The following is a 25,428-nucleotide window of genomic DNA, read 5'->3' as shown; positions in this document are numbered from 1 at the left end:
AAGTGGCATGTTCTCACTTTTTATTCCACGTTTAGGACGAGCATTTTTGGGGAGGAAATTTGCGTGCATATGGTGACGCAAAAGTCTGTGTAATTCAATGTTGTATGCACACCAGGCGTCTAGGTGGCAGCGTGCCGCACAACACACAACACCACCAAGTCTGCACGCCTGGTACAACCCAGAATGTTTCCTTATCTTCCTCTTGATTTGCGGCAGGCTGTACGCAGGCCACATAGACTGTAAAAAATATGGACGTAGCATCTGTGACGTCACCCATTGGTTTTGGGGAGTCGTTTTTGTGACTCAAATATGGCGGCCTGAACAGCGCCATGTTGGATTGGCCGGCCGAGAACCCGCCCACTGGCCTCGAAGCAGTGGTCTCCGGACCTGTCACTCAACGTTTCTGCGCCCTAATTGGCCAGAATTTTAACCTATGTGGTATATTGATGTGTTGATGAAAAGAAGGGATCACCGCCGACACGTCTTCACTTGTGTTCAAAAAAGAAGTTTATTAACAAGTAGAAGAACAGTGTACAAAAAATGCCGAATCCTGAAGCATCCCTGGTGCCAAAGTGAGATCTTCCTCCCAATGGCTCAACACCATGATCATATATAGGCTACTTTCTAACTCCAAAACTCCACCTTCTCCCAACATAAGGATATAGCTTACCATAATAGGCATTAAGTGTTCAACATTGCATAACATGAACAATTCCTGTAAGTGTTTAACATACACAGTTCATGTCTTGCGTCTATGGACATGAGACAGGATCTAGCCTATAGAGTTTTACGACCTTGCATTCATACTCCGGACAAGTCTAACTTAAACTTAAGCAAGACTCTCACAGGATAAATGTGAACAACAGGAAAGATATTCTCCTAGGGTACATTTCACAAGAGCCACTCATTAGCTGATCTATTACTGTTAACTAAACACCTAATGCAACATCTTTATATATCTATAAATGTAGCCTATGTGCGTCTTTCTCTCTTATAACATCTACCTTCGATTTGTTTACTTCTAAGCAAAACATATCCATGAAGCAGAGCACCAATTCACACTTTCTTTCAATTCTCAAAAAAAGGCACACATACAAAGAATAAACATAATACATGATGTTAAAGCTAAAAGTTCAGGTGAATAATACACTACACCTAATAATAATAAAACAGTAGAATTAAAAAAAAATTCAACCCCCTCAGAGTGTGTGCGGGGGTAGAAACTATCGGGTGAGACCAAAAAACGTTCTGACACCAGGCTTTTAACATGTTTACTGAGGATGTAAAGTCGGCGATTTTAACATGGGGGTCTATGGGGAATGCTGCTTTCTGACACCAGCCCCCAGAGGAAGAAGAGGGGATTGCAGTTTTTTGAACACGGAAGTGAGCTTCACTTCTCAGACCGACAACTGCCCCCTTGGCCAGCCATCGTAATGCTGCCCTCTGTGCCCTCCACAGGTCATAGCAATCGGAGCAGACGTTTTGCGTTTTCACCCTTTACATGTGGACGGCGGAGCATTTTTAAGATTTCCACTCCGGAGGGTGGTTTCACTTTTTTGCGTTTTCAAGCCCCGAAAATGCCGTCGCCATCTAAACAAAAGGCACATCCCATGAAATATTTTGCCGTTTTCATCCGCGAGCGTTCGTATAAACAGGGCCTATACAGGAACCTCTGTTGATGCTGTTCTTTATGTGGACCAGCACTAACTGTTGGTGGAGCAGGAGGTGTTTAACATGTCTGTTAGTAAACTGGAAGGAAAAGGGTGTGTGTGTGTGTTTGTGTGTGTGTGTGTGTGATGCACTGTATACTGTGACCTGCATCTCTGAACTCTCCAGCTGTGAGATCAGCCTACACTTCCAGTGAACCAACCCCAAGGTCAACCGGTCCACCCACACTCTCACTGTGTGTGTGTGTGTGTGTGTGTGTGTGTGTGTGTGTGTGTGTGTGTGTGTGCAGATGCCCTGTGCACATGCAGTGGTGAATACAAGCCATTCAGCCTACACCTCCAACGTCCCACAGGCTGTAAAAATCCCCAGTATTGTTCTTGGAGCTGTCTTGCTGCTCGGTGCAGCAGCAGAGCTCAGGAGGTGTTGACTTACACTGCAGGCCTGTGGGGAAACTGGACGTTACACTACTTGACCGCTGACCTCCTGTCACCAGTCATAAATCACTGCTAGAGCTGAGCCACACTGATGCTTTGTGCTGGATGTAGTTCTGTATCCTTTGTCTTGTGTTAGCTTTTTAACTGTCATCTATGGTGTTTCGGGTCAGTTTTGACCCGTATTTTAAATCAGCTGTAAAATACACTAAATACATTTTTTTTCATCCAATTTGTTTTTCATCTCTTGGTTACATTGTTAGGCTTCCTTATCCCTGAAAATACTGGTTTTAATATTTTTTGGTGTGGGCCACTGAGCCTTTTTTTGTCAGTATGACCCTTGGCTTCAATGTAACCTTCCTCTTGTCAGCTTTCTGCTACCATCTCTGGTGTTAGGGTCACTTTTGACTCGAGTCTTCAACCAGCTGTAAAACACACTAAAAACTATTATTTATCATCCCATTTGTTTCTCATCTCTTGGTTACATTGTTAGGCTTCCTTAACCATGAAAAGGTTGGTTTTGCACTTATGATTTCAGTTTTAACAGTTATTATTGTTCTTATCGTTATAACCAGGTCAAATTTGACCCGAACACCACAAATGTAACAATTTTAACCAGAGCATTTTAGAACTTGGTGAAAAAAAAAAAAAAGTTTTATTTTGTTTAAATAGAGGTTCCTGACAAAGTCAAAAAACCTTGATTGCAGGTTGCAGCCAGGGTGTGTTCAGGAGGTGTGCGACTGGATTCATGGGTGTTTTTTTAATCACATGCAGCTAGAGGAGGATGCACCGTCAGGACAGGCAAACCAGATAAAGGATTTTGACCCTTAGGAGAACAGAGGCGACTGATGGCCCCTCATATTGTCAGAATTTACCATAACAACTAGAAATCTCTTGTTAACTGTATGTTCAGACCAAAAGCAGTGAGAACATTAAAGTGACAGGAGGCCATTCATCATCCTTGTGAGACAGTGTGTCTTGACATTAACAGGTCGCGGTGCCTTCTGAGTGATGTAGGCGTCTGGGAAACTCAAGTCTGGGCAACTTCATGGTGTACTGTGGTAAATTGATGTGTTGATGAAAAGAAGTGATCACCGCCGACACGTCTTCACTTGTATCCACCTTTTTCCGAACGTCAAAAACGTAGCCTGTTTTGCTGGTTTTGCTCTTCCGGTGGAATTTTATGTTTACGTTTGGTTTGGTTTGGTTTCAGTAGTCGCGGTAAATGCATGGATTTTTTTCTTTTTTTTCCAATGAAAATCTGTAAAACGCATGGATCATCACACCAGCTTTTAACAGTGGATATCACACAAATTGACATCCGTGTGAAAAGCCAGCGTTAATAGATCCATGCGTTTACCGCATCTATGACAACGACTGACAACCATGGAAACGTAAACGTACAATTCCACCAAAGCGGCAAAACTGGCTTCCGGTTTTGACCATAGATGACGTTCGGAAACTTGTAGATACAAAAAGACTTTATTTACAAGAAGAAGAACAGTGTTCAAAAAATGCCGAATACTGGAGCATCTCTGGTGCCAATGTGAGATCTCTCTCTCCTGGCCCAAAACTATCACCTTATATCTGTTACAGTACTCTGTACACTTGCTACACTCTCTTTTTTTGTCCTTGAAAATGTTGGTAGGTGTATATTGTTCCCATCACTGGGTTGTCCCAGTGTTTGTGAAGATACAGTACACTCAAAATAGAAAATGTCATAATTTCAAAAAGAAGAGTAACCTGGTGGACCTGATACCTGGGTGGTTAGGGTGTGGCCTCAGCAGGTAAAGATGCCCTGAGCATTTATGTTCCTGCTGCTGCTCTTTTTCTTGCTCTTTGTTCCTGCCAATCTCTTCTGTACCTAAAGGTTTAAGAGCTTTAGTCTGGAGAGTACAACCCTCCTTTTGTTTCTAAGCTCCTTGGAGGAGATTTTGATAAATGTGGCTGCAGGTCACCCTGTCCTTTTGGATGTGTCCCTGTTCAACTTTTTTTTTTAAATACACAAGTGAAAGCACCTGGCAACTTTGATGTCCATAATGAGAAATGCAGCAGTAAAACTGGAGAGAGAAATAAGTCTTTTTAAAAAACAAAATCAGCTGATTTTAAGGAGGAACAGCATCATTGTCCTCCCCTGATCAGGGAGGGAATGACCTTGGACCTGTGGTCTATGAGCCAGACATTGTAATTGGTCTGTATGTGGTTCGGTTTCCTGACCTCAACACTTGATGACGTTCCATCAGACAGGGACACACCATCTTTTCTCAGTCCACATCCTGCAGCTGCAGCTGAGCAGTGAAGCTCCAGAATATCTTCAATTTGATGAGAAAATCTCACATCACTGTTTTTCTCTCAGCTTTTTCAGAGAGCCCTTTTTCTACTCTCCCAGAAAATGTCACTTATTAAAGTTTCCAATAACATGTCTCAACGTGCTGATTCCTAGAAACCATCAACAGCTTTGGCAAGTTTGGACAAAACTGTCTTGGAGGTTTTCTGCACAGCGGATCAACCTGTGTTTCTCTCTCAGCTGCTGCTCGCTGAGCCGAGGCCGTTGGGCTCAGTACACACAGGAATGTCATTAAGGCTTTTTAATGTTCCTCGTGTGTTCGGGCCTTACATTATGGAATGTAATGGTGAGAGCGGGACAACAAAGACCGCCTTTCACTATGAGGGAGACCGTCCGAAACCTCTCAGCTTTCTCTCACTGCTCACTGGCATCAGGAGAAAACTCACTCCGGTCAAAATATAAACTCCACAGGAGTGGAGTGGATAGTTTTACTCAAGTAAAGGTCAAGAGGAGTTTGTTGGGAAATGTACTCAACTGTCAAATGTTCCAGGGTTTCAGAGTGAAGGAAGGAACGACAGGATGGAGAGAAGGACAAAAGAGAAACATGGAAGGAAAGAACAAGAGAGAGGAAGGCCAGTCAGAGGCTCAGAGGAGTGTATGGAAACGAAACAAAGACACATGGAACAAAATGAAAAACAAAAGGACAGCATATGAATTTTCCTGGATATGAAGAGGGGAAAATGGGGAAAGTCTCCAAAATGGAGAGTCACAATGACATTTCAAAGGGATTGGTTCCCTTTGTGGTGGTGTTGGCAGACAGACCCAGAGCTCGTTAACGGAGCTCAGTGTTTCAGTCTGGAGCTCATTTGCTTCCTGTGCCCATTTGTTTGTGTTGTTATCCTGGGAGGAGCGGTTGGCTCTGCACCGCCGGCGGTTTGCTGCTCTGGAGTCAGCATCAACATCAACGGGCATGAGATTCAGACGACGGTGGCCCACAGAGTCTTTAAAGGGATAGTTCACCCAAAATTCAAATTTCACTCATTATCTACTCACCCTCATGTCGACTAAGAGCTGTGAGAATTTTCAGAGTCCTCCGTGCCTTCTCTGAGTTACAGGGGGGTCAGCGCAGCAGTATTTGTCCATATAATGGTTGTCAATGGATACCAACTTTCTTCGTCCAAAAAGACACCAAAAAACATCCAAATACCTCCATACTGCTCGTCTGTAATGTCCCTCTTGTATTGAAGCCCCAACATGAGAAATTGTTCCACCGGTCAGTGCAAATCACACGAGATTTGCACTGACACAGGAAGAGCAGTGAACTGAGACACTGGGAGCTTCCGTTACAAACAAGCTTAAAATATGGACTTTTTTAATTTTTTTCGGAACAATTTCTCATGTTGGGGCTTCAATACAAGAGGGACATTACAGACGAGCAGTATGGAGGTATTTGGATGTTTTTTGGTGTGTCTTTTTGGACGAAGAAAGTTGGTATCCATTGACAACCATTGGACAAATACTGCTGCACTGACCCCCCCGTAAGGCACGGAGGACTCTGAAACTTCTCACAGCTCTTAGTTGACATGAGGGTGAGTAGCTAATGAGTGAAATTTGAATTTTGGGTGAACTATCCCTTTAATGAATCCATGTTGTTGTGCTGCCCATCAGAGACAGCTCACTGTCACAACCGGAGTCCTGGACTGAAACCGAGTGAATGTGAACATCTGTCCACGCGCAGACACACTCCTGTCTGCAGTCAGGACCTGGACTCTACAGAGCAGAACCGGCTCACAGACACCAGACAGACCTCTGAGCCTGGGATGGAAGAAATTAAAACTATCTGTTAGTTATGTCTCTGGAAAAAAACTTTTACATCAAAAGTTCACTGATACATCTGTACTTGATGAATGCATATAACATTACAGAGAGGAGTGAAAAGAAAAGAGTCAAATCTGAATTCTGACACTTGAGATCAAGAAACCTGTAAACAGAATACTATTACTACAAAGTGTTGCATTGCATACACACACAAAGGCATTTCCAATACATATTTCCCTTTCATACACACACAGACGCAGCAATAATCTGAAGCCGATCCTCTCCACAGAGAGAAGCCAACAGGCTTCAGGGCTGAGAAGGGAGGAAGCAGCTGGAGAGTGTGATGTGATGCAAGGTGGAGGAAATCCAGGGAATTAAAGTGGATATGTGAGGGAGCTACAGAGCTCACCAGGCTGGGATCAAGACCAGAGTCTGCAGATGTCCGAGTCGGCTGGGGCTGGGGGAGGATTCTCTGTGCTGGTCTAGCTCACTGTGAGACAGGCGCTGTTGTGTGGTCCCAGTGGACGAGACGCTTCGAGATACAAACATTTCAAACAGGGTTCCCAAGCTCCAGTTGTCAGTGTGAACCCTGAACAGATGCTGTCCAGAGCTGAGACACAGACAAGCTGCTGTGCAAACCACAAATCAAAAGGACTCTGAAAATATTGATACTTGTACGTGCACGTGTGTGTGTGTGTGTGTGTGTGTGTGTGTGTGTGTGTGTGTGTGTCTAGGGGTGTCAAACTCAAATACGCCGCGGGCCAGAATTAAAAAAAAAATGGTACAAGTCGAGGGCCACATGGTTGTTTATTGAGAACTTATTGAAATGACCTTTTTACACATATTGAACCGAAAACTAATAAAGCTTGTAAGTTATTGCATATAAAACAACAATAATCATTAAAATAAATATATAAAAAATCAGTTGCATTCATTTCTAATGGCTCTATCTGCAGCTTTCCATAGTCATTTCTAATTAGGGATGCACATGATTAACCATTAACCAATATCAAGAACTTTGACTGATTAATATCGATTAATATTTTTTTAACTTCTATGTGTCAACTTATGGGGGCTTGACGACACGTGTAGACTTACACTCGTGCCTTCAGTCATATCAGTCATTCGTTTCTCAGCAGGAAGTCAGACATATGTGACAGTTGTGCAGCGCAGTCCAGTGACAGACGGTCAGACGACAAACGTAAAGGGACGTCTGCGTGTGCATCACCTGTAACAACGGCGCTGCTAAAAAGAATAAGAAAAAAAGTATGGTAGCTACTGTGTTCTCCAGCGTTCCCCAGTGTTCACCTGCAGCTGTCAGAGGACCTCTGCTGCACTCAGGCTGTGTGCTGTGTGTTTCATAACGGCAAGAAAAAAAAAGCACATCGTCGATCACCCTCTCAATCAACAACAGAGGATCAGGTTGCTCGCGGCCCCCTGATAGACGTGCACTGGCAGTGCATTGTGGGATTTGTAGTTTTAGTGGTACGTGCAACATACCAGCGGGCCATAATTAGATATTATCAAGCGGGCCAAAGATAATTGGACATAATTAAGCACTCGCGGGCCACATAAAATGACGTGGCGGGCCACCTCTGGCCCGCGGACCTTGAGTTTGGGGTGCTGGGGCTTGGAGAGCCTTATACAGATATGGGATCAATCTAAATGATCTAGTTTACATGCTGAGTGCAAATATCACTCATTGCCCAACAGCTACAATTACACACACAGGAGTGGATATCATTCACCATGATGCCAGACAGCAGGAAGTTTTACTCAAAAGGGAGGGAGGGACATAATTACAGAGTCTCCTTTAACTTTCAACACCTCCCCTCCCACTCCTCTTTAGTCCATCAACACACAGAGAGAGAGAGAGAGAGAGTCTGAGATAAGAAGCAGCACTTGTAGGATAGATCTAAGCAGGGAGAGGATGATCCAGAGGGAGACAGGTGGAGTGGGCGACAGGTGAGCAGGTGTTTAATGAATCAACCTCCAGATGTGTCCTGCTGCATGACACAACGTACAACTCAGATAATGAACAAATGAAACATTCTCTACAGTCTTTCTGATTCACACGTAGCCTCTCTCCATCTTCACCAAACTCCAAGATAAAAAAAAATAAAGATACATAAGATGGGATCCATCTGGCAGGAGGCGTCAGTGTGTGAAATTCAACATTGGCTCCGGTCTAGAGATTGATAGACCATCTGCACATGTCTGTGACTCAGGGACCAGACGAGGGGCCAAACCTCCACATTATCTAAACTGTCCCCTTCAACATTTAAACTGTGTGATGCTGAAAAGATGAAAGAGCTTCTCTCATCAGTCTGCTGTCAGCAGCCTTATCTTCTCCTCTGCTGTTAAAAACACAGTCTCTCCTTTCAGCCCAAGTCTGTTACACTTCCTGCCTCTTAAAGCACGACTCAGTCCTGAAGATCTATATCTTTTTATTTTCATTCATGTTCTAAACAGCTGTATTGTAGTTTCTGTGATTTTGATTCCTTCCAATGGACTGAAAAATGATTTAAACAATTCTGCAGTAACATCTTCCTCTTCCAAAAACAGTGTCCTAGCTGTGTAAAGTGAGATACGCTATAGCTCCTCTCCACTCCTCCCTGTATTTACAGAGTCATTTCATTGGACCAATCAGGTGCAGGAAGAAAACTCTGGGGAACAAAGAAGTGAAATTAGGGGAATTTCACAGGAAATGAGAAATACCTGAAGAATTATTTTTGGAAATCCCATAGAAACTACAGGATTCAAGGCTGAAGAACCAGGAAAGAGAAAAAAAGTTTTTTACATTTGTTTTCTAACACAGCTGTTACAGGCTTCTGCAGAGTGAGGAGCAATCACTCAGTCCCATGTCCTGACTTTTCTATTAGACTTATGACAAAAGCATATGGGCTGTAACACAGATAACATCAACATCACCTTTTACTCCTTACTTTTAAACTTACTCCTTACTTTTAAAGATGTTTCTCCTGACTAACTGATAAGTATCTTTCAAAAGATGTCTCCTTCCTCACCTCCTTTTGATTCTGTTGACTGTGCCTTTAATTTAGGTCCAACAGGATTACACAGTGAAACAGTGGCTGGACTAGTGAAACCAGAGGTTTTTGTGTGACCATGCCCTAAAGTCTAACAGTAAACAGTGGAATCTGGTCTTTACAGCACAAACATGGTGGAATGAATGAGGTAAAACCTGCATTAGCTACAATAAAGCAGCGGTGCTGGTCCAGTGTGTGATGGTGAAGGTTACCTGTAAGACTCTGAGCTGCTCACTGACTGATGTTTGTGTTGGAATGTGGGCAGCATGAGGATTAGCCGGGTAATCCCCTGGACCAGGACCAGGCTAATCCTCCGGCTCGACCCGCACACCTCAACTGGACACTGAGCTGCTCAGACACTACACAGGACACAGGTGTCTGTCTGTGTGTGTGTGTGTGTGTGTGAGGTGTGTGTGTGTGTGTGTGTGTGTGTGTGTGTGAGGTGTGTGTGTGTGTGTGTGTGTGTGTGTGTGTGTGTGTGTGTGTGTGTGTGTGTGAGAGGGAGAGTGCACATGCTCATCACTGTGTTCACTCAGATGTAGAATCTCCCTCAGATGTCCATGGGTAAAGAAAAAGAAAAACAGAACCAGGTAAAGAGAAGGATTTGTGTCAAAATGATGAAACAGAACGAGCTTGCTTCAGTCTGTCACACAATTTATCAACAATTGTAGTTTCAGGTTGACTTTATTCTCTGTTAGGAGTTAAGGTGAGACACTACAGGCAAAAACATTGTTTCTTCAAGCACTCATCAATTTTGACATTTGGGGCTATTTTGCTTCCTCATGTCTTCTTTCAAAATAGTGAAAAGAAATGGTAGAAAATCCACATTAAGCCGTTTTTTTGTTTGTTTGTTTGTTTTTACTTTATTGTGTCTCTTTCGGTAGATTTCTCCTAAATTCACCAAAAGTTACATGCTGCTGTGACATGTGCTGTGCCTGTTGTCAAGTAGCTCTCCAAAAAGGCCATTTCCTTTCTATCAGCAACAAATCGTAAAGGTATGATGACAATAACAATCTATGGAATTTTACAGTAAAAGGCCGTTTTCTCAAAATAAGTTTTCCTCTTACTCTGAGATAGAAATCTCCACTTCAGCAGCACTTACATCAAACCATCCATTTTGATCCCTTTCTATATTCTGAAGGTTTTTACAGAGGGGACTATTGATATATCATTCACAGCCTGATTTATACAACATTTTATTCCTAAAAACTGGTGACAGTATTTTCTCATTTACAGAGTGATAAAAAGAGATATCCAAAATCCCCTCTTCTGAGTCTAATATGTCAACAAAATAAAAGATAAAACATTAAAAGGGGCTTTATCCATTGTTAAGATTTCTGTTCTGGAAATGTATGCAAGTTAGTGCAAATTGAATTAGATATTGCCTATTTACATATTTGCACATACAACTTGACAAAACTTGTAATACAAAAAATGTTTGTCTTACTGTAAGTGATCAACTTGGGAAGTTTCATGGTGATATATATTTAAATTTTTACTCTATTCACCTGTAGAATTAGCAGGACTAATGATTCTGGTCTGACTTAAGCCTGTGATGCTGTTTGAGGTTCAGTGACCTTTCTGTTTTGTTGCACAGTGTCTGGAGTTTGGCGAGGGCTCAGTGACGGGCGACATGTGTGAGGATCTGTGTGTGCTCGGCCTGGTGGAGTACAAGCGCTGCCTCTACTACGAGAACGGGAAGAAGGTGATAGAAGCACGTTGGAGAGGAAACCCAATCATCCTCAAGTCCAAACTGGAGAATTTCTCCTCCTACGAGCCACTGGGGATTCTGGACTACCAGGTAATGTCCGCATTTTTTATTTATCCACTCAATTTAGGGCCAGAGAACACTGAAAATGATTCATAATCATCTTTTCTCTATTCAGGACACAGCAGAGGAGCTGTCCCCTCTTGATGTGGTTTTCTACGCCACCCTGGAAGTAAGTTACAGTATATCAGACGTTTAGTGCTAATAAAGCCACTTATCAGACAAAAATCTAAGTTTGCAGTGCATATTATACTGTAATGTCCTCTGATCTCAGGTACGAAACTCCCTGGGGCTGGCTGAGGAGGGTGAGGATGAAGAGGGAGGAGGAGGAGGAAGTAACAGCTCTCTGGCCAGACTATGGGGGAAGAAGCTGCAACACAGAGACAAGAGCTACTCCAGAGCAGAGCTGGCCTCCCTCTGGTCCCTGCTGCAGCAGGAGGAGTACACCTTCCTCAGGTAAAACCACAACAACACCTGAGACCTGGATCCTCCAGCCAAACCTGTTGCAATGGTGGCTCGAAGAAAATCAGTTTAATATCAAAGTCCATCCTCTCTGAGGCACAGAATGAATATTTCTTATGCAGATCTTCTGATGATCTGATCCAATGGCGATGTCGGAGGAAATTTCAGGGTGTCACCTAAATAAATTAGAGTTTGTCCTTTGGTGAATGAAATGTCCTCTGCTAATTTTACAGTAGTCAGGTCAGTAGTTGCTGATATAATTCATTCTTGTTGATGGGTATCTTTAGATTTCCTATAATTCATTCAGAATTTCGTTCCAGCATCACCTCCAAAAGAACCCAAACGTAACTATGTACTGAAGTCTGACCACATAAGGTTGTTTCACTGGAGGACGAGGACAAATAGACTTTTTTTTTCTTGTTTTTTTTTTATTGGAGGGCACAGACACTCAGACACCAACAGGCTGGAAGCCAAAACTCCACTGAGTCCAAAAATAAAACCGACGAGGCGAGGTGACCTGTGCTGCTGCTTATCTGAGGCCTGCAGACAGAGCTGCAGTGACAAATGGAGTTCAGATATTAAAAAAAAGAGTGTGTGTGTGTGTGTGTGTGTGTGTGTGTGTGTATGTGTTAGGGGAGATAGGTGGCTAAACCACAGTGGATTTGTCTGACCTGAAAAGCATATTAACCCTTGCACCAGTGTGTATGACCTGTTCCACTGGAATATTAAGGCTCATAAAATTGAATCGTATTATGTGTGATGGCATCAGACTGTTGTCACCAGTATCACTCATGATAATGTTCAATAAATGTTGAGATCTACTCAGAATCACAAAGATGAACCACACTGCAATATCAGAATATCAGAGAATCATCCAACACTGGAGGATTCACTCTCACTCTGTGGACAGTGAGTCCAAGTATGAACTGTTATGGCGATCTATGTAGCCAAGTCATTGTTGTGAGATGATCAACAGTTCTAGTAGCCTATTGTGGGTTGCACAACTAAAACTATCATGTTTAAAAAAGACAACTGTTCTGACTAGCATCACTAAAATTAGAAACAAAATTAAAGGAGACATATTCTGCCCCTTTCCCACAAATTAAAATAGTTCCCAGGTGTCTTAAAGACATGTCTGTGACATGCTTTGGTCAAAATCCCCCAAGGATCAAACATCTCAGCTCTTTTCATCCTCTGTTCAGAACAGCTGCTTTCAGTGTCTGTCCCTTTAAATGCAAATGAACCACTGCTTGCCCCGCCCCTTCTACTGGTACCAGGTAGGGGTGGGGTTATCCAAATCTGAAAACTAGTTACATCATTACTTGACAGCTGAGGGAACAGCTCGTAAAACCACACGGATTTCAACCTAGAGAGCCTGAAAATTACAGATTTTTTAGTCAATTCTCACAGTTTGGGGGATGGAAGGCAAGACAAACACCTAAATATATGCCTTCAGAGAGTGATATTTCTATCATATGTAGGCTACGTGATGTGTGTTTTAAAACTAGAATAGCTAATACATTGCTAAGGGGGTAAAATTAGCATGTCTAAAATTAGCATGGCTATAGTAAAAGTAAGAGCTCTCTGATTGGATGTTTGTAGCAGCAGCTCTCAGGCCTGTAGTTGACTTCTTTAGTTCATCTCTGTATTTGTATATTCACTCAACCCTTGCTGCTCCTGAACCTTCATCTCCCACTTGGTTTCCTCAGAGTCCTGCAGGACCTCAGCACCCATGTGGCCAAAGTGTTGGGCTCCTGCGGTCACTTCTACGCCGTGGAGTACCTTTCTGCAGGCCACGCCTGGGACCAGAACATCTTCTCCCTGGAGGAGGTTGCCGGTCCCGGGCCACAGGGTCCAGACCCGTCCGGAGCCTATGGGAGGTGGACCACCAGGGAGATGGTCCACCGTATCGCGCTGAGCTTTCTGGACATGGTTTGGCACTTTGACAACGACTTCACTCACAAACTTCACCTGTGTGACATCAAACCTGAGAACTTCGCCATCAGGAAGGACCTGACTGTGAGTTTCATACACTTTGTGATTCACTTTGTTTGATACGTCTCTTCCAGAATGACTCACTCTGACTGAGCCTGAACGGTCTGAATGTTCTCTGAGAGAAGGAACAGGGTAAAAGCACAGCAGCAAGCTTGGAGAGAAAGGATCAAAGGGACTTTAAATAAAAAGCCATTAGAGATGGAAATTAGTGAGTGGATAGACTGTGGTTACGTGAAGTTTATTTGAAAATAATGTTTTTTCAGCCAAAAGGAGAAATTTTGGCCCTGCTGGGAAAGAGATGGTCATTTTACACAGGAATAAATAAGCAAATGTATATATAGGCTACTATACATTGTCATAAATTTCAGCATCATTACTATAGGGATGTCATGATTACTTGTTTTCATAAGGATTAGATGCCACAATTATTTACTCGTCAACATTCCTAAAATACTGTCACTTTCCAAAAAAGATTATGTTGGAACCATATAGACAAATCAGCACAACTGGCATGGAACGAAAACAAACGTAGCATTGAATTGGTAGGAGTTTAAATGGTGTGTGCGTCATTTGTATTGGGAAAAAAGAGATACATTTTGTATAGATGACAATTAATGATTTGAATATTCCAAACTTTTTCCCTGGTTGGTCATGTATTAATAGATACTTAAAATATTTTTGTGTATATAATTAGTAATGCAATTATATTTTAACCATATTTGATTTTTACACATCCATACAGCGGTGTTGTCAGATTAATTAATGCATAATAAGCATGATAACGTAATACCATGTTTGTTTATTTCTCCGACAATTATGGTACCAAGAAAATCTGTAACCGTGACATCCCTAATGCATATGATTGCACAACAGACGATCTGATAAATGATGATGATGATGATGATCATATCAGCTCCACCTTCTTTGTTGGACAAAAGCTTGTGATAACCCCAGTTTAAACTGGAAAAGAAAAACATCTTCTACTGTTGACATTATTATTCAGTCTGAAAAGCAACAGATTGAATTATTATCTTTAACCAAAAAACTGTTCAAGAGTTGGAAGAACTTTTTAAAGAGCACAGATGAGCTTGGCTGAGTGCTGACACCCAGGACACAGAAGAAAGGCAGAAGAACCCCGGGTGAATCAAAGCTTATTTCTGTGCTAGTTGATAACTAACTAAAGCCTCTCAACGTCAAACTGATCTGAGTCACCCTCAGATAATCTAAACTCAAACCGTGGACAGAAAGTTTTCCAACCCTCCACAACCAGCTGCTTTTCATACGACACCAGTGCCATTTAGTGTGTGAGAGCTTCATGGATTGACTTTCAGCTTCAGTTCTGTCTTCTGATTACCTGTTTCCCTCAGTGGCCAGAATTTCCTTGATGATTGTGAACTCAGAGTCCTCTATGCTCGTCATCCTTCTGTTTGTGACTGAGAAAAACGCAGCTGTTGAAACTTTAGTAAGAATCTGACTCATGTATTCTCCATCATTTCTCCGTGATACGACCATTAAAGGTTGAAACGTTGCTTATTTTGGTGAGTGGAACGAGCCCAACGGATAAAAATGGACATTCTTCCTGCTTTTTTTCCTTGTGGACAGAGCAGCAGTGAGAAAGTCAAGCAGAGGTCTTTGGTTGTTTTCCCATCGTTATCAGATGGTTTGATGGGTTTAGCAGCAAACGGAGCCAGACTGTCATTAATCCAGCAGCGTGTCAGGTCTGTGCTGGGCTCTGGGCCAACAATCACAACTCTATCCAAACTGTTTTCTCTTTCACTCGGCTGGATGCTGATTAGTGGAGAATGAGCAGTTAAAAAAAACATGGCATTTGTAAACAACAGGCTAATCACCTTTCTTACAGTGTTAACAGGATCAGTGTTGTTCCTGCTCCTGAATACATTTAACAACTCAGACTTTACTGCACCAACGCTGTAAAACAAGAGCTGCAGTATAACACTTACCTTGAAACCAGCAGCAGCTTCTACACATGCTCATTTCATAAACACACAGTAAACACAGCTTCCAGTGCAGCTGGAATGAATCATTTTATATATCCCACATTTGTCTAAGTTGTATGAATAGGCAGTGATATTCTGTGGACTTGGAGAAAATGGTAACACTTTATTTTAAGGGGTCCTTGTTCCTGTGTATCTACCTAATTAATTACAGTGTAATTACCTATGTAACCGTATGTAATAACATGTACTTACATTGTAAATACATAGTGTATTTTGGTGTACTTACAGGTCCTTGTTACACTTGTAATAAGAAATGCCAAAGTGGCCTCTCTCTTTGCACAAGCATTTCTTATTACAAGTGTAACAAGGACCTGTAAGTACACCAAAATACACTATGTATTTACAATGTAAGTACATGTTATTACATACGGTTACATAGGTAATTACACTGTAATTAATTAGGTAGATACACAGGAACAAGGACCCCTTAAAATAAAGTGTTACCGAGAAAATTAAAAGCATACCTGTGAGAAGAGAAAGAAAGAGAAAAGAGAGAAAGACAGAGAGAGAGAGAGACTGCTGACTCACTTTAAATCTGATGATAAAATGTATCTGCACAGCCTTTGTATTTCCTTTTCTTTTTTTTTAAGTGTTTATTTCACACCTTTACACAGTAACCAGACAGAACAAACTCACACATCAACACACCAAAACAGCAACAACACAAAAAACAACAACACCTGGCCTGAAAGGGAGATAGACGAAGCATAGCTTTTAGATTTCCATCCCCATTTACACACTAAGACACCATCAAGACATACATAACAACAAATAAATAAATAATAATAATAATAATAATAATAATAATAATAATAATAATAATAATAAACAGAAAAAACAAGCAAGCAGACAACCAAACAAACAAATAAACAAACAAACAAAAAAACATTGCGAACTCCCTCAACAGTCCTAATTTCATTTCATTTCATTTATACACGTCAAACATCTGCTGTTTAAACTTTCTTTTAAACTCACTTAGACTTTTACTGTTTCTGATGTTTTCAGCCAAACTGTTCCACATAGTTACTCCACAAACTGAGACACACAGAGATTTAAGCGTTGTCCTTGTGAGCTGCTGTGCCAGTTTATGTTGACCCCGGAGGTCATATCTCTTGGCACTTTCCCTTTCACAGAAAAGTCCTTGAATAATTACAGGTAATTGATTATGTTTCGCCAAATAGGCAATTTGTACAGTTTTTAATTTAATCAAATCTACGAATTTCAAAGCAGCTGCCCTCAAGAACAAGTCATTAGTATGTTCATTGTACTTTACATTGCATATAATACGAATAGCTCTAGCTTTTGTGTGTGTATTTACACCATCTTCATACACACTTGAAGTCATAAATTATAATCAGTGTATTATATTTAGAAAAGTATTTGTAAAACAGGTATGGAATTATAAGATGTGCACAATAATATTTGAAATCCTAAATAATTAATGAAGTGCACAATGAAGTGATTAGTGTATAAAATACTTGACCTTTTATTTACAGATCACACGTAAGTGCACTTTTTCTTTTAAACCTTTGTTTGCACATTCAGAGTCTGTACATTCTATTTCAAGGTGTCGCCGTCACGTCAGGATTTAGAAACACTTAGACGTGATGAGCTGGAGTCAGTGTGCTGTGCTGTCTGCTGCAGGTGGTGGCCATCGACGTGGACATGGCCTTCTTTGAGCCCAAGATGAGGGACATCCTGGACCAGAACTGCAGCAGTGATGACGACTGTAACTTCTTCGACTGTTCGTCCAGGTGTAACTTGAACAGACGCAGGTGCAGCCCTCGCCGTAGCAACAGCAACCTGCAGGTAAGACTCCCACTCACTCTTTCCCTAAGCCCTTACTTTGTATTCACTACCTGTACTTCGCTACATTCACATTCACATCCACAAACGTGCATTTTATTTTTCACTCTTGTTCTGGTTTGGTTTTCTCTATTTCAAATAGATAGTTTCTTATTATTTGTTAAAAATATTTTTTTAAACAAATATGGTTGAATATTTACAGTCTTATCTGTTTATATTTTTTGTATATTATTTAACACAAATGAATTACACAAACCAAGTAGCCAGAGATGTTTGTGTCCTGACTTATCTATGAAAACTAGAACTTTGTTGCCTAACAGTGGTTTAGGAAAACATCAGATCTGGTGATTATTACATCATATAAATATTAACAATAGCCTACTCAATATTTTAAAATACAAAAATTCACCTTCCATGATGAATTCAGACAGGTGAGGTTGAGTCAATTAGAATTTGGTGATCTTTTATTTTAAGAGATTGAAAACAGATAAAAACAGAAGCTGCAAAATTCATAATTTCATCATTTCATGTTTCAATCCCCATCCCTTCATTGCATTATTTCTTTGTGTCATATTCAACATGTGTGTGTCCACTCCTCTTCTGCACGCTCTGACCCGCTCAGACAGAAAATGTAATGAGGCCTGAATGCATTCGTGCCGCCATACGCGAGCCTGGCTCCTAATAAGACGCTTGATAAATTACAGGGTTGTCTGTTTCTCCCAGACTCAGTGATCCATCTTTCACAACATTTAATTATACCTGTGCGAAGTAAAGAGACAAGTGGAATGATAATTAGTAATTGGAGGAGCTGAGGGCTGAGCCTGCTGCCGGCATGTTGCGTCTTTAAATCTGTTTTTATTGGAGATGCTTCAAATACATTTGCACTGAATCATTTCATAGGCTGTAAAAGTTTTATATGAATCTATTTTATTTTTATCAATATGTGCACATGTTTTACTGCAGGTTTCAAATTCAAAGGAAAGAGAGACTCAAAATGTAAATCAAGAGAAAGCAGTGAAATGAGTCAAACAGGACGTTGATTTTATTGATCTTCTCAGAATTTTATTTTTTTTAATTAATATCTATTTTTGCCTGAAGTACATTTTACCAAGAGCTGCAAAGAATGAAACATTGTGGAAATAATTTTAAAAAGGCTTTAAAGGCTGAAATGCTCATTTCAGATTCTGTACACTAATATCATGAATCCAGACTCAAGATGAAAAATACAAATGTTTCTAATTCGATTTTTTCTAATTATTTTAATTCATTTATAATTCAACTGAATTAATTAACTGTTATTTTTATAGTTGTTAGGTTTTCTATTCTCATTTTTTAATATAAAATAATGACAATTTCTTCACAGAATCAATATATTAGAGGTAAAGATTCAGTTTGGTCAGACACTTTGGAGGAATTTCACTGTCTTGCCTTTGACTTTTTATCTCATGATTATTTTAATTATAAATTATAATATTATTATAATATTATAATAAATACAAATATCCTCTGAGCATAAATTCATTATCTTTGATTCAACGTTAAATATGTTTCAGGGTTGTTGTTTTGTTTTGTTTTTACAGTAGATAATCATTTTTATTATCCAATAATTTTGAAGACATTCATTAGTTTGGTTATAAAGTAGCTGCAACACATCACAGGATTTTAGAGCTAAAATTTGATTAATTATATGTAGCAGAAATAGTTGTCGATTATCATTGATATACATTTTGTTTCGTTACATCTCAGTATTTTTGTAATTTATGATTAACTAGATATGAATTAGTACAATAGCTTGCTTTCAGTTATTATTATTATTAGTTTTCGTATCGAAGGAAATGCCTGCAAAGCCGAGGCGGACATCACCATCACCGCCATCATCACCATGACAATGCCCAGACAGACTCTCATCACCCTGCTGGCTCCTGTATCACATGTCATATGATATAAGATACCTGTATTCACCTGAGGAGGATGTGCTAATATGATACGCAGGGAAAATATTTTTCTATGGCTGATGACTGGATGGGATGCACAAACACTTACACTGTTAGAAATTACAAGGATTTCACAATAATTAACAGTATTATTTTACAGTAACTTGTTGTAATTAAGTTTTCCTGTAATTTCCCGATGAATACCTGTAAAAACTACAGAATCCTGTGATTTTACAGATTTTAACTGTTATTTTACAGTTAAATACTGCAATCAAAAAACTCCTGTTATATCACAACAAGGTCTGTAATGTCACAGCAACACCGTAAAAACATGCAAGGATTTCACAGCATTCAACAGTTTTATCACAGTAAAATATTGTTTTTTCAAATATTCCATGGTCACATGACACCTAACCGACGCACTGAACCAACTGAACCTGAACATGCCATTTTCTCTTCTGGACTGAATGGAGAAGGTGAGCTGCATGCATAACTCCAATGTTATGGGTTTTTTACTTTCAAATGAACGTATATTGCGTGACACATTTCATATTTTTTTAAGCAAGTGCCCGAAAGGTTGTCTCATAGCATTTGCTAATAGCTGTCTTTTCATTAATGCTACCCAACTACTAACGTTAGCTGCCGTACATCATGCTTTTGCTGAACCGTATAAAGCGTTAATGTGTTAAGATTATAGGCTAAAGGTCATAATGACTCAACATTTGATCATATAGTTGGGTTTGGGCTTTTTTTGAAGAAAGTGGGACACCTCGGCCGTATCGATCCCATACCAGCTAGAACATTTTCTGATATACAGTATATGTGTGAAATTAATTTTACATTTTTTATTTTCCCCTACTTGGTCATGTCAATGTTTTTACATTCAAATGACACCACCACGGCCCTGACGGACGTCGATGTCCCCCAGATCCGAGATGTTGTGGCCTGCTGTGATCCAGACCCTGACGAGTCTGCCTGCATCCTGCTGCTCCTAATGTCGGACTTCAAAAAGCCGAAGGAGAATTTAATGCTTGAAGCTGATGTAAGATTTTTTTTATTCAAAATATTATTAAAATGGAAAATAAGTGATTACATTAGACGCCATGTATTACCTTGTATGAAACCTCTGACCAATGAACAATATTTAATGTTAAATATCTGCTATGGTGTGTTTACTATTTTACAGCCATGTGCCACTGCCATGGACGTCAATACTGCAGAACTCCCCAGCACCGCCTCCTTGATCAATCAAGGTAAAGTTTCTTGGATCTGTTATCCACATTTCTAACTCAGTATTTTATTTTGATTCTAGGAATTTACATGGCCACAATGAACATTTGTGGAGCACTTTATATTTGAAACAGATCTCAAAGTGCTCATAACACATGATGTTTTATCGGTTCATTTCAGGTGACATGATGAAGCCCTCTGGATGGCTGATATCCATTGAGGGACATGTGATGGGCCCACCCTGCTTTCTTCAGCAGCTATTGCATCTTCAACCTTGAGTATCCTGTCGCTGGACAGTCACTAAAGGTATTGTATAAAGATCAGATTTGATCTTGTAATTCATATTATAGTATAGGTTTCTAATTCAGTGATCAGCAATCTTGATGTTTTTCATGCAAGTAACCGTTTAGATCCCAATATGTGGTTAGTTTTTCCAAATGATCAAAGGAGATCCAACAAGTTTGGATTATAAGTCTATTAGGGTGTGATATGGGAAAATGCCTTGACAAATGCTGCCTGCAATACATAAGTCTATTTAAAACTGAAACTATCTTTGCTTGTTAACAGGTGCTTCTTGGACATCGAGGAAGAAGTGGACCAAAGACCAAGAAGTGGACAACAATGAACCCTTATGTGAGCACCCTTTTGAGGAAACTACCCCTTTCTGACATCCCTTCATTGCTCTCTCCCTTCTCTTATTTTGCCATGTAGGCCTCATTCCTATCCTCTTACTGTTATTGTGACACAGCTAGGTAGTGAATTCCACGTTTCTGTACAATTTCTCTGTATTTTAAAGGGATAGTTCACCCAAAATTGAAATTTCACTCATTATCTACTCACCCTCATGTGGACTAAGGGTTGGGAGAAGTTTCAGAGTCCTCCGTGGCTTCTCTGAGTTACAGGGGGTCTCGGCGTAGCAGTGCATGTCCATATGACGGTTGCAAATGGATACCAACTGTCTTCGTAACAAAAAGACACACCAAAAAACATCCAGATACCTCCATGCTGCTCGTCTGTAATGTCCGTCTGTATTGAATAAGTTAAATAAGTCTATTCTTCAAGCTTGTTTTGTAGCGGAAGCTTCTAGAAGCTCTTCTTCTCTCGAAGAGGACAGATCCTGGTTCGTCCAAATTTGACGGACCAGGAAGAGGAGCTTCCGCTACAAACAAGCTTGAAGAATGGACTTATTTAATTTTTTTGGGGACAATTTCACATTTCAAGGCTTCAATACAAGACGGACATTACATACGAGCAGCATGGAGGTATTTGGATGTTTTTTGGTGTGTCTTTTTGTTACGAAGAAAAGTGGTATCCATTTGCAACCGTCATATGGACATGCACTGCTACGTCGAGACCCCCTGTAACTCAGAGAAGCCACGGATAATTCTGAAACTTCTCCCAGCCCTTAGTCCACACGAGGGGGAGGAGATAATGAGTGAAATTTCAATTTTGGGTAAACTATCCCTTTAAGATGGCTTTGGAAAGTTTATAACTGTTGAATTTCTTGAATTCTTGAATATCTTGGCATTTACTGTATGTATGTATGTTTTATTTGTAAATAAATATGCCATTGGGCTAACAGTAAATTGAAACTTTGTCTGCATTACTTATATGACTTCCACAGTATACATTGTAAATTCACAATAAATTACTATGAACTTGTGCATTACATTTACAGTACACACTGTAAAAGTACAGGGCCTTCTTGTAATGATGTACAGCAAAAGGTTGTAATTCCCCAGTAATGTACTGTAATATCACAGTAATTGCTTTGTCATTGAAGCTGTGAAGTTACAGTATACAGCTGTGCTTTTACAACAATGCATTGTAATATCACAGGTATAAAATTACAGTAAATTGCTGTGAGTATATTTCACAGTAACCTTATTGTGAAAGTAATGCAAAATTTATCCAATAATTTATTGTAAATTCACGGCGAAAATCTTTACAGTGTAGAGATACAGACTGTGGAGGAAATGAGAAGTGAAAGGTGACCTGTGGTTACAGGTTATTAAAGGATGGAAACATATAAGAAAAATGAAGGAGAGAAGAAAATGAGAAAATAAAAAAGGAAAGGTAAGAATGAAAAGTGCAAGAAAATATAGAAGACAGAGGATCCAGGTGTAGACCAAAGAGCAAGAAAATGAGAACAAAACCAAATAATAAAAGTGACAATAAACTATGAAATAGAAAAGATGATGGTGAATTGAGAGAGTGAAATAGACAGTAAAAGGAAAAATTGGGGGGGGGGGGGGAAGAGAAAAATGAACAAAAGATCAGATGAACAAAGGAGAAGAGAAGATGAGTGAAGACCGGACCAGACACTGGCACAGGACAGCAGTGATGATGACACGTCAGTGACACACTGCTCTCCTATTGGCCCATCTGAGGCTCCACAGGTGTCTCCTGACCATTATCTCCCATGACCCTCCTTGTGTCAATCACCTCCTCAGAGAAAGGAGCCATTGTCGTTTTACCTGTATGTGGGTGTGTGTGTGTGTTGTACTGACTGATGTGTGTGTGTGTGTTTGATAATGAAAAGTGAGGTGTCATCTGCATAAAAACAGATTCTCATCATTTACTCATCTCATCTTTCCTCTATTCATTTCTTTTTTCTTTTCTTTTTCCTACCCTATATGTTTCTGTTTCCTGTCCCCTTCTTTCACTCCATCTCACTTCCATCTTTTTCCTCTCCTTCTCTTCTCTCTTGCCTATTCACTCCTCTCTCTTCCTTGTGATTTAACCATCTGCTTATGTTTCCACTACTCTTTTCTCCCATCTCTTCTGCATCTCATCTGTTTTTTTTCCTTTTTACCCCCCTTGCCTTTATTCATCTCATTCCTTCCTCTCCTTCTTCTTCTTCCTTCAGGTGATCTGTGAGAAGATTTTCAGACCATGGTTCTCTCCGACTCTGCTCGGGGCCAAAGCAGGACTCCCTCTGCAGGTGGCTTTTTGTATTTTCATCCCTTTCATTAACATTCTTCAACAAAAGCACTTGATGATTTGTTAATTACAAGTTCTGGTGGGTTTGAACAGGTGGAGCTGCAGCGAGCGGTGCAGGAGTGTTCAGAAACAGGTGGAGGTGTCAAGGAAAGAGAAGAGGACGGAGGGGGAGGAGGCGGCAGAGACATCCATCAGCACCTCCTCAACATCCTGACCCGCCTCCTCCAAGAGGGAGGGGCTTCGGGTGAAAGAGGAGAGGCAAGGGAGGAGAAAGGTCACATTCACACAGCACTGAACTTCTGAGGGGGGTTTCAGCTTCTCTAGAACACTCCAGTGGAAACCAACAGGGACAATACACCATACACTCTTTATTCTTAATACAGGACGAAGGACATGCACCTAGTGATGATTCCTGCAGAAAGAAAACACAGACTCTCATATACATGTTGGCTGATGGGACAGAGTTCACTGATTCATCTCAGGTTCAGACCTGCCAGTTGGGCCCCAGTCAGCTCCAAGGACAATGGAGTATGGAGGCTTTGTTGGATCATTTTTAAGACATATTAACAATAAAGCCATACACCACATGCACAAAAGTATGTGGACACCCATTTCCTTGTGGGCCTAAGCTGCAATGAAAGGGACTCTGAGTTGAAATGGAAGTCCTAGCCTCAGTCGTGTCCAGCACCCAGCAGGAATGGACCTTATCATCCGGCCTGCTATCTGGAGGTCCTCGGTGTCCTCATATTTTTGGCATTTGAGGAAAAAATCACTTTGTTCCATTTCATCACAGTGAATCTGGAAACACGCAGCAATGCCTTAAGTGTTTCCTCATCAGAGGAACATGTCATGGATCCTATGCACACGGATCTTCTTGGAGTTTTCTTTCTTTTATTAAACCACTTAGTCTCAGTGAGATTTAAAACGCCCTCTCTCATTTAAAGAGAGTCTGTAGTCAGAAAACAATTATGCATAAAGCTGTAGTAACCTGTAGGTAACGTTATATTATCATTTATTGAAATGTTGTTTTTGTGGCTAAATGAATGACTGATGGCCAATGCTGTCATTTGTTGGGTTTAAGTTTACAGTTTGTGGGTAATTTTGTGTTGTTTGCCCATTATTTAGTACTAAGCTGCTAAAATTTCTTTACCGGTGCTTGACAATTCAGTGTTCCATCAGATTTTCACTCCATAAATTACAATGGTCTGAGTCACTTTAAACAAACATCGCTGACTGAGTCAGATAAGAAAATAAACCTGAAGACATATGAGGCTGCAGCCAGGAGATGGTTGGCTTAGTTTAGTTTAGCTTAGCTCAACTTAGTTTAGCTTATCTTACAGACTGGAAACAGGGAGATGGTTAGCCTGGCTCTGTCAAAACAAGACTCTGTGGGGGACAATATATGATATTGTGTTAATTTATTTTGTGTTAACATCAGCAGGCTTTGTTTTAACAGAGTAGATGCGTAGAGACTTAACACCCTCTTCAGCGCCAGGCTTCTGTAAACAGCCTAAAAATTGTTGAAGTTTGATTTCATATGTGCAGCTCAGAATAAAATAAAATCTGTAACAACATTTGAGGCTTTGCTGTGTTTCTTCCTTCAGGGCAGCATAGTGTGTTCTCATTGATAACACTGTTTCCTGTCAGATTCTAGTAAGAGTCAGTTGTGTTTTTAGAATTGTGTTATTACTTCATCAAGATGTTTTGAACAGAGAAGTAAGAAAACCTTCAAAAAGCTGTGTGGAAATGAGGATGAAGGACGTTCCATTTAACAACATTTCAACCAATGGCCTGCAGCTATGGATGGACCCTGTGACCTGAGTGATCACTGAGTCTCACCACTTCTTAGTCTTAGCTCACCTTCAGTGTGAGGAGTGCCTTGCCTCAACACTTCCACAGGAGACAGAGACAGAGGACTGACTGTCCTTCAGCAGTTGAGATGGATCCACCACAAACCACTTGTCTAAAGCTGCCTACTCACGTTGTTCACTGAACACAACAGAAAGAGAAAAGGTTATCCT

The 25,428-nt window shown here is 40.5% G+C and overlaps 1 protein-coding gene across 1 annotated transcript; it reads left to right on the top strand.

Annotated features, from left to right (window-relative positions):
* Positions 1-10,839: 10,839 nt before the first annotated feature.
* Positions 10,840-24,975, top strand: LOC146960913 (divergent protein kinase domain 1C-like). Its single transcript, XM_085771944.1, has 7 exons — positions 10,840-11,052; positions 11,138-11,191; positions 11,294-11,475; positions 13,191-13,500; positions 17,139-17,303; positions 23,334-23,408; positions 23,501-24,975. Exons 1-7 carry the CDS (start codon positions 10,885-10,887, stop codon positions 23,708-23,710), a joined length of 1,164 nt encoding a protein of 387 aa, XP_085628070.1. The 5' UTR covers positions 10,840-10,884; the 3' UTR covers positions 23,711-24,975.
* Positions 24,976-25,428: the final 453 nt, after the last annotated feature.

This window comes from Trachurus japonicus, unplaced genomic scaffold (assembly GCF_045865225.1).
Source record: "Trachurus japonicus isolate A0001 unplaced genomic scaffold, Traja_1.0 AP029836.1".
Lineage (NCBI taxonomy): Eukaryota > Metazoa > Chordata > Actinopteri > Carangiformes > Carangidae > Trachurus > Trachurus japonicus.
This window is presented reverse-complemented; position numbering and strand designations above follow the sequence as displayed.